The following is a 9,669-nucleotide window of genomic DNA, read 5'->3' on the forward strand; positions in this document are numbered from 1 at the left end:
AATATGCAGCAGCTGTTTTCAGGAACTGGGCAACAGGCAGAGCAGACTGTGATAACGCGAGAGAAAGGAAGCACACAGGGTGAGCCCCGGTTCAGCATGTCCATCTGCCTGAAGAACTTTCCCAGCTACCATCCAGGAAAGCAGAGCTGAAGCCTTGGTGAAACAACCCAGCTGAGGAGGCTGCCTGAGGCAACTGGGATTTACAGGACAAGATCACTGGAAGGCGCTGTGCTTAAAAGCCAGAACTGTATAGCAATTTTTATACCAGTGTCATTGTTAACAGCAAAAACTCCAGAACAACCTAAATATCCATCAGCAGGAGAGTGGATCAATTGTGGTATTACCACACAATAGACTGTTACAAGGCAATGAACATGAATGAACTGGTTATAAACAAGACAGTAGGGCAGTGTTGAGTAAAAACGGCAATTCCCAAAAGACCTCATTCAACAAATGTTTTGTAAAATCAAAGACAACTAAAACTACAGTAAGTCACATATGAATATGTGATCAAATATATGTGGATAGATAATATGGGATTAATAAGTGGTTAATTTATGGTTACCAAAGAGTAAAGGGAAGAGGTGAATGACAAATTAGGGGTATGGGATTAACAAACTAGGTAAAAATTGATAAGCAACAAGAATTTACCATATAGCACAGGGAATTATACCCAATATCTTATTAACAACCTATAATGGAATTTGATCTGCAAAATAACTGAATTCACTATGCTGTACACCTGAAACTTAACACAATATTGTAAATCAACTATACTTAAAAAAAAAAAAGTTTAATAACTTGTCCAAATACTCAAATTTAGTATTGAAGTCAAGGACATAGCTCCAATATTGAGTATCCCCAGAACTCTGTGGGAGGAATTTCTATTGTATTTTTCACATAACTAGTTTTCCTCTCCACTTAGAGTTAAGAATCTCAGAACTGAATCTGGTAGTTTTATTATGATAACTATATTATTAATATATATACATGTTTTCATGCATACTTTTAGCTAATATTTTTCTTACCACCAAGAGAAGTGTCTTGGATATATTGCCTCATTTAATGTTCAGAAAAAGAAAAATCTGATTTTAACACCTGAGGAAACGGAAAGGTTATACACAAAGTCTGATGTTACCAAACTGATCAGAAAAAAGATCCCTGAGACCTCACAGTGATTAAGATTCCATGCTTCTACTGCAGGGGGATCAGGTTTGATGCCTAGTCAGTGAACTAAGATCCCACATGCTGCATGGCATAGCCAAAAAATAGAAAAAAAATCTTTTTAATTAAATAATTCACTTAGAAAGAGAAACTGAGCCTATTCAAACTGATTTGATTCTCAGTATAAGCTCATCAGCTCACTTTTTTGAAATCAGCTCACTCTTAATTTCATAACTTTTTTGGTTTGTATTTTAGTTTGTTCTCTGTATAAGCTGTTTCAGCTTTACTGCAGAAATAGAGAATTGAAGAATAACACATGAATATGATTGAATTGCAATTTTGCTTAAAAGTTGTTTCCTTTTAATGTGAAATAGTATTTGTGCTCCCGAGCAGGTATTCTATTAGCTCTGGTAACTCCCAAGATGAGGCTGAGAGGGTTGGGCCAAGTCCTGAAGAACAAAGGCCCAGGAGCCCAGTGACATTCCGTTTAGACTTCAGACTGTACAACAGGATAAGAAGTTGGATGAGTTTCCACGCAGGGCGAGGGTTTCTAGACAACTGGGAAAATAATGCTTAGCTGGGACGCCTATACATAAACTTTTACCAACAGCCCTAACTTAGTAAATACCATTAATACTACATTTACAGACACTAACTTATAGAAGTAACCAATCCGTGACCCTTGACAGAATCTTACCTAGACATGTTTTCTTTCAATTCAACATTTGAATTCACTGCCAGTGTTTACAATTCAGACTTCACATTTTAAAAATCTAGAATTCTGGTTCCACTTAAAATTTTGGGAGATTTGGGATCTTAGACTCACATTCCATTTAGCAACAGGACTGAGCTAAACAGTAGCTGTCACCTTTACCCTGGGCATTTATGCTTACAAATGTTTATAGATCACCTGCTCTTTCTGGCATGATGTGTACACAAATGGCTTATTTCTACAGATGTTTTATTTTTAAAAGGACTATATCTTATGCATTGGCAAAACAGGTCCTTTAGCTTTTGCTATTCCCCAAGAAATAAAGTCAGTACTGCTTTGTCAACATTTTTAGTGGCATGTAATGAAGTTAGCTTTAAGATAATGCTGTCTGTGCTAAGACAACAAACATGGTTTACTGCTTACAGTAAATGATTTCTGTTGAAAAGTAGAATACAGAAATGCTTACTGTCTTGTATTGAGCAAATTTGCCAGTTACTGCTTTAATACGTAGGGCACCTTAGGATCTTCTAACCCAGATTTTATAGATTAGAAGACCAAAAGTAGTGGCTACCATCTGGAAAGAAACTTGAGACCCTACTTCAGTTCTTGTACCAAAATAAATTCCAGACGGATCAAAGATTTAATTAAATAATAAGAAAGCAAAGATAACTTTGGGAAAGGTCTCCCAAGGCCACTAAAGAATAAATTTGCCTCATAAAAATAAATCTTTGCATGAAAAAAGCATCATAAAGTCAAAAGACAACAAAGAAAAAATACCAATATTTACAATGCATGTCACAAAGGGTCATTATCCTTATTTCCCACAAATGACTAAAAAAAAGACCAATGAGACAGAAGGCCATCGGAAATACAAATGGCTCTTTAACATAAAAATATACTAAATTCATAAATAGGAGGAACCATTTTTTATATATCAGGATAGCAAAGATTAAGACGTTTGAGACTGATAACGTTGCTGAGGAAACAGGCACTCTGAAACAGTCATTGCTGTGGAGTGTGTTTCAGTACAACTTCGAAGAGCAATTTTGGCAAGTTTCAGCAAGTTAACAGCCGGAGAGCAGGTTCCAGTATATACCAAGTACAGGTTTTAGCTATTATAATTAGCACATTTTTTAATGTGCAAACTTTTATATGCTTTTTATAGAAATTTCTGAAATCGTACATACAAGATATTCATGGCAATGTTCTTAAAGCAAAAAAATTCAAACATAACTATCTTTAGGGAACTGGTTAAATTATGATCTATTCAGTGGAGTACTATGCAGATGGCTATTTAAGTGAAATGTGGCAATTCTGTTGAGCCAAGAACCTAAAATGAGAATTAAGGGGCAGGACAACATATATAGTAAGCTTCCTTTGTGACTATTGTGCTTCCCGTCTCTCTTGAAGGATGTGTCATTCTCCTGGAGTTGCCTCTTGGGAGAAGCCGGTAGTTGGAAATCAAGATTGTAAACTACCAACTATATAGCCCATTTATATAAAGATATGACTTGTTTTCGGGGGTATGGTCTTCATAAGCACACCCCCGCCAAGTACTGGCTGGCCTGGAATAGAACATGACCCTTACCCGTATTTTCACGCTTTCCAACATAACCACTCCTTGAAGTCATTGAGTCTTAAAAACAAGGGTGTTGCAAATTTTGATCAACACTTAAGATAAAATATCAAATGAGGACTCATCTCAAATGCTGAGATTACGCAGCAGCTCACTTTTAAAAGTGTGTCATTCTTAGCTTACACATTTAAGATGTATTTCATTTAAAAAACAAAATGAAAGTCGTCCCCCCAAAATCCCAAAAAGTGACAAGGAACCTGATAGGTCTACTTCATGGATCTAATTTTAAAGAAATCCTTAAGAAACAGACTTTCACTGTATTTCAATTTTAGAAACGAGTAATCTTTCTAAGCATTAAGGACTGTTGTAAATACAGTACTTGTAAATACATTCTTGTTTAATCACTAGAACACTTCGAAGTAGATATTGACCCCATATACAAATGGAGAGAAATAAACCCAGAGGCAAAGTCCACACAGCAATTATTTGGTAAAGCTGGGGACTTGGGATCCAGACACGGGTATGTCTTTAAAAAACTTTACCCCAGGAAATAGTTTTTAAACACATAAAACTAGTTTTTACAATCGGCAAAGGCCCCCAAATAACAACTGTGATATGATAATGGAGGGCCATCACTAAAAAGTTTGAAGATTTTACCTGAGTACATCTGCTCTGGGAATTATGCTAATACTTACACCTCCCATTTAACAATGTTATGTAAGAAATAAATTTTAAAATATTTACTCTGAATATGGCATAAGATAGACAACCCAGGCTCCCATGGTTGGGTATTAAGAATTTTGGTTTCTATTGTAAAAACTAGAATAGGTAACCAAGACTGTCAGGTTTAACTGTCAAACTATCAACAAATAGGTTTGTTCTATACTCTTCCAGCCAACACTTAGCCAACTTTCACTAATAACTTGATAGTGACTTGAAATATTTACCTAATTCAAATACAAGGAACTGCTTTCTCAAACGAGCATTTCTTAATAACGGCTTTCACCTGTAAATAGAAATCCTAGTGGAATTTCATCTCATTAGTCATGGAAAATCATAATAATCATCTCAAAAGCTTTCTTGGGTTACCCAGAATTCGAGGCTTAAGACCACACTGATTTTTGAAATCTTAAAATGCCAACTAAAAAGAAAAAACCCAAGAGACAAGTTAGCTAACAAATGAACATAAATGTCAAGAAGAAAACTTGCTCAGTGTGTAACACTGCATAAATTTTTAAAGTTCATTAAATTCCAGAATTGATTTTTAAAGAACACTCTGTGTAAATATGAATATTGGCATGTTTGACTTTTAACAAAACATTTTACTAAATCAACCATGTCTAAGAACTATTAGGCAGAAAGACCAAAAAAGTGATATGGCTCCAGACCATGAAAGTAAAAGCTAATTTAGCATATAAGACAAGAACAATAGGAATAATATATATAATTTTATTACAAAATTTTTTTTAAAAAAACAAAATGCAACATTCTCATTCTAGAAAACCCAAAAGTTGCTATTGATGCTAATTTCTATGAGTTTGCTGTGCTACCATACACAAGTCAAGGAATTAAAGAAACCATTAAATATTTAGAAACATTTAACATCAGAAGCTTGAAACTCTAACTGTATGTAGTAGCCCCTCAAAAGCCACAACTTGCATTTATAAAAAAGTATTTTCTCTACAAAGAATCTTATCAGCTATACAAAAATCTGTACAGTTTTTATACTGAAGCTAATATTGAGCTGCACTTGAATTCACATTCTTAGCAAAACAATTGCCTGAGCACACACGCACACTCCACACACATCATTACAAGAGGGCCATTTATTCCTCGTCTTCCTCCTCCTCCTCCTCCTCCTCATCTTCTTCCTCCTCTTCTTCCTCCTCATCTTCTGGTTCATTTTTCTTCTTGGAGCCTGTCGGCCTGCCAGGGCCCTTTTTTCCCGCTTCACTCTTGCCCTTGGCACGGTATGCAGCAATATCCTGAAATAGTTAAAAAAAAATAAAATCAGCATCCGGTGTCATTACCCAACCTTGAAAACCGCTAAGTGGTAAACAATCTGCGATTATTGGCCAATAACCCCAATGACAGTCTAAAACTGGGGTTTTGAGAGCATTTGATCCCCATAGGTCTTAGAAAGCTAATTACTGGGGTGTATTAGACTGATGTCAGTACTTCACTACCATTATCTGTTAATCTCACATAGCCCCCACCCCCTAACTTCACATCTTAGATACATCTACATAAAACATTTGGCCCTCCAGTCTTTTCAACTAAGAGACCTATTTTACTACAAATGAGTCTGAATGCACCAACCTACCAATGCTACAGACACTGGTTTCGGTCAAAAGAAAAGTTTCAATTAGCTTGCGCTGCCTAAGTGTACAATTCTCACTAGACCTTTTCAAAACAAAACTGAAAACCATTAACACAGAACTATGTATATAGCTCCCAAATTTCTACAGTTTCTATTTCTAACATACTGATTTAGAAAATATCTACTGGATTTCACACTGGCTTAACAAAAAAGTGAGGACAACACACCTTTTCGTATTTCTCCTTTAGCTTAGCTGCTTTCTGTTCATACGGCTGCTTATCTTTGGCTGACTGCTCAGACCACATTTCACCCAGTTTTTTTGCAGTATCCCCAATGGATAAGCCAGGGTGTTCACTTTTGATCTTTGGGCGATGTTCGGAGCAAAACAGGAAGAAGGCAGATCTGAAAGGAAGGAACAGAGTTGTAATAACTTGAATGAAAAAAAATGGGGGGGGGGGGAGGCAATTCGGTTGGTTTTAAAAGACACTTACGGAGGCCTTTTCGGAGCGTTGGGATCTTTTTTCTTTCCCTTCTTGTCACCTTTAGGAGGGACATAATTTTTCATCTCCCTGTCGTAGCGAGCTTTGTCACTTTTTGCCATGTCTTCGAACTTGGACTTTTCCTTGGCCGACATGGTCTGTAAGCATAGAAAGAATAGTAAATATATAGCAGGCCTCGAAACCCGCATCCGTCTCCAAAACAGCGTGATCCTCTTTAGCTCCCGGTTTTCCTCAGTAAGGACCGTTTTGCCTCGGTCACCTTAAAATAAGCACCCTAAGTCCTGTACTTCAAACTCGTAATAGAACACGCGTGCGCGTCAGTCGCGAGGGGAAGTTCAAAGTCACGGCCACCCGCCCGCGTGAGGCCCCCAGGCGCCCCGGCTCACCTTCCATCTCTCGGAACATTTCTTGGAAAACTCTGCGAAATTGACGGAGGAGTCGGGGTGCTTCTTCTTGTGCTCCTCGCGGCAGGTCTGCACGAAGAAGGCGTACGAAGACATCTTGCCCCGCGGCTTGTTGGGGTCGCCCTTCCCCATGCTGCTGCTGCGGCGGCGGAGGCTGCCCGTCCACCTGGCGGGAGAGCGGTCGAGCGCTGGCGGGCGGGGCTGCTTCCCGCGCAAACGCCCGCGCCCTCCCCCCTGCCACACTCGCGGGCCTGCCGCCCGCCCCAGCCTAGCCCTTCCCGACAGGAAAGCCCCGCGCTGCCACGCCGCGAGCCGCGTCCCCAGCTGCCGCCTCGCGCCCCGCGTTCAAGACTCCGGAGCCGGGCCCAGCCGAGCTTCGCGCCTCCGCAGCCCGGCCCGTCAGGCCCGCACCCGGAAACCACCAGCCGGGCTCGCCCCCAGCAGCAGCGGCGCCCCAGCAAGCCGTGACGGAAGGAGGCCAGCCGACCGCGCACCCGGGGCCCGGGGCGGGCTCTTGCCTGGTGAAAGATTTTCCTCAGAGTTCCGCGCAGCGGCCGCTTCTGACCGCTGCGCTGCTGCCCCGGCTCCGGCGTGAACTGGTTCGTCGCTAACGCAATCCTCCGCCTCTTGTTTTGCAGACTTCTCCGCGCCACTGCAACTTGACGAGCCGGGTCACAGACCACACCCCCGCCGCTCCGATTGGCCCTGGGGATTATTCAAACTCGAGGAGGCCCCGCCCCCTCACCAAGACGGCTTTCTATTGCTCAGCATGGCGCCAGGTCCGTCCCCCCGGCCGCAGCCTAGCAGGTTCGGTGGGTCGCCCGGGTCGTTAACTCCCAGACCCGTTAGAACCGGTCAGGAGAGGAATGTGCTACTCGATCCTGATTGGCGGCCAGCAGAGGGTTTGAAAAATGGCGGGCCTGGCGCTGACTGGCTGAGGCAGGCGGCGGGGGGCGTGGCTGGCCCGCGGGGTAAACCCAGCCAGATTTAAAAGTTCCCAGTCGCTAGCTGCCGAGCAGGTCTTCCGGGTCCGCGGCACTTGGTCTGCTGGCGCTGAGGCGGCAGAAGTAACGTCCCTGCTGGCCCCGACGGCTGCCCTGGTCCTGTTTGTCCCCCGCCCCAGCGCGGCCCGCAGCCCTGGCTCCCGGCTCAGTGGTCGCCGCCCCATCCAGAGAATAACAAATGGGCAGGTTGAGGAGCGTGTGCTGCGGCCAACGGCCAGCCCCGCCAGGTGTCGCAGAGGCTTGGGTAGGACCAGAGGAAGGCGGGTGACGCGGACCGAGGAGGGGTGGGGGGAAACGTTCGGGGCTACAGCCCCGCCTGTGAAGTCCCTGCGGGATCCCTCTTCCCTCTCCCTTTGTCTGGGCGTCTTATTCCGGGGTAAACAGGGCCGCCGGTAGGCGGTGTCTTCCCGGCCCCGCCCCTGCATCCGGGCCTAGTTCCCAGACCGCGAACCCGGGGCTAGGTCCGCACCTCGCCGCCGTCCTTCACTCATAACCCCTCACCCGATCGCTCCGCGGAGGGTTCTAAGCCCTGCGACCCTGGCCTTAAGGCCCGCTCGCTGTCACCGCGATGGTCCCTGTCCGGTCCCTGCAATGCGGTCGTTTTTAAAACCTTCCTGTCGAAAATCTCGTGAACGCTCTGCACCCCGCCACCGCATTTAACCGTGCCCTGTCGTTTCAAGGGTTCTCCAAGCGCAAGTTAAGAACCTTCGTTTTAGTTTCTGGTACAAGCGCGTGCGAGCGCATCGGAGCGACCTTAACTAACTGCTTCCAGGGGTCACCAGTCGCCCTTCCCGGGGTACGAGGACGTGGACTGACATCTTAAGCTATTTCTGTGTTGTATTTAGCTTGGAGGGTTATTTTTCCTGTTGGCGCATATGTTACAGTGACAGTTGGTTTCAACAGATTTTAAATACTCAGTAAGTTCGCTGGCATTTGTTAAGACTGCGTACTCCTATTTGGTTTGTATACTGTTATCCGGCTCGGTTGAACCTCAGTTCCGGCAGCTATTTATCTAGATTTATTAATAAAAACTAGGTTTTTGAAAACGGAAATGGATGTTAGTTGCACAATGTTATGCATGTACTTAGTATTACTGAGTTTAAAAATAAATTTGAAAACTAAGGCATTAATGATCTTTTTGTTGCTATTTGAATAATGTATGATTTTTTTATTTGAATTTTTGTGTTTTTATAGCACAATTGTAACTGATTTTATTTGACAATAGGGTCATTGCAAACGTAATTAGTTACGATGAGGTCATACTGGAACTGGGTGGACCCCTAATCTAATATGACTAGTATCCTTGTAAGAAGAAAGGTTAAGTTTGGCCATAGAGTTAGGCATGGCGCTAAGATGATGTGAAAAAACACGGAGAGGATGGCCATCTACAAGCTAAGGAAAGGGTCTGCAATAGATCTTTCCCTTAAAACCATCAGAAGGAGCCAACCCTGCTGACACCAGTTTCCATTCTTTATTCCATCACAGCAAAGAACAGGAAAACATTTCTATATTTAGTCTACTTTTACGCTCCATGTAAATCTTCACTCTGCTGCACTTCCTGATCTAAAAGTAACATTGAGATGCACAATGAAGTCATAAATAAGGTTTGAGTGAGATCTAGACAGTGGTTGGTTATAGAACAGTTTTTTTTAATAGAAACTATATAGAGAATTTGGTATGAACAGAGGCCCTGGCAGGCCACATAGAGTCACAAAGAGCCGGATCAGACTAAGCAACTGAGCAAGTGCATCAGATGATGAGTTGGATCACACACACACAAATCTTAATCCCAAATGTTTAGAAAGAATGGATTAAATATACAAAAGGCCTAGTTCACTATTATGCATTACTTAGCGTATATTCACTATGCCATTAGTCGAACTATTGTGACTTTATCAGAAAACTGAAATGTCCTCTGAAGAGATAGTACTAAAGATGTTTCTCATTTTGCTTCTAATCCTGCAATGGCTGTAAATGGGAAAATAAGAT

The 9,669-nt window shown here is 42.4% G+C and overlaps 1 protein-coding gene across 1 annotated transcript; it reads right to left on the reverse strand.

Moving 5' to 3' along the window:
• Positions 1-4,977: 4,977 nt before the first annotated feature.
• Positions 4,978-7,322, reverse strand: HMGB2 (high mobility group box 2). The gene is made up of 5 exons (XM_052644961.1): positions 7,195-7,322; positions 6,659-6,842; positions 6,264-6,409; positions 6,000-6,174; positions 4,978-5,437 (listed from the first exon to the last, which is right to left on the reverse strand). Exons 2-5 carry the CDS (start codon positions 6,806-6,808, stop codon positions 5,279-5,281), a joined length of 630 nt encoding a protein of 209 aa, XP_052500921.1. The 5' UTR covers positions 6,809-6,842; positions 7,195-7,322; the 3' UTR covers positions 4,978-5,278.
• Positions 7,323-9,669: the final 2,347 nt, after the last annotated feature.

The sequence above is a fragment of the Budorcas taxicolor genome, chromosome 8 (assembly GCF_023091745.1).
Source record: "Budorcas taxicolor isolate Tak-1 chromosome 8, Takin1.1, whole genome shotgun sequence".
NCBI lineage: Eukaryota > Metazoa > Chordata > Mammalia > Artiodactyla > Bovidae > Budorcas > Budorcas taxicolor.

Coding starts and splice junctions, on each gene's coding strand:
- HMGB2 (XM_052644961.1), bottom strand. CDS start 6,808: ATGGGGAAGGGCGACCCCAACAAGCCGCGGGGCAAGATGTCTTCGTAC. Junction 6,410..6,658: donor AATGTTCCGAGAGATGGAAG/GTGAGCCGGGGC, acceptor CTATGCTTACAG/ACCATGTCGGCCAAGGAAAA. Junction 5,438..5,999: donor TAAAGGAGAAATACGAAAAG/GTGTGTTGTCCT, acceptor TAACTATTTCAG/GATATTGCTGCATACCGTGC.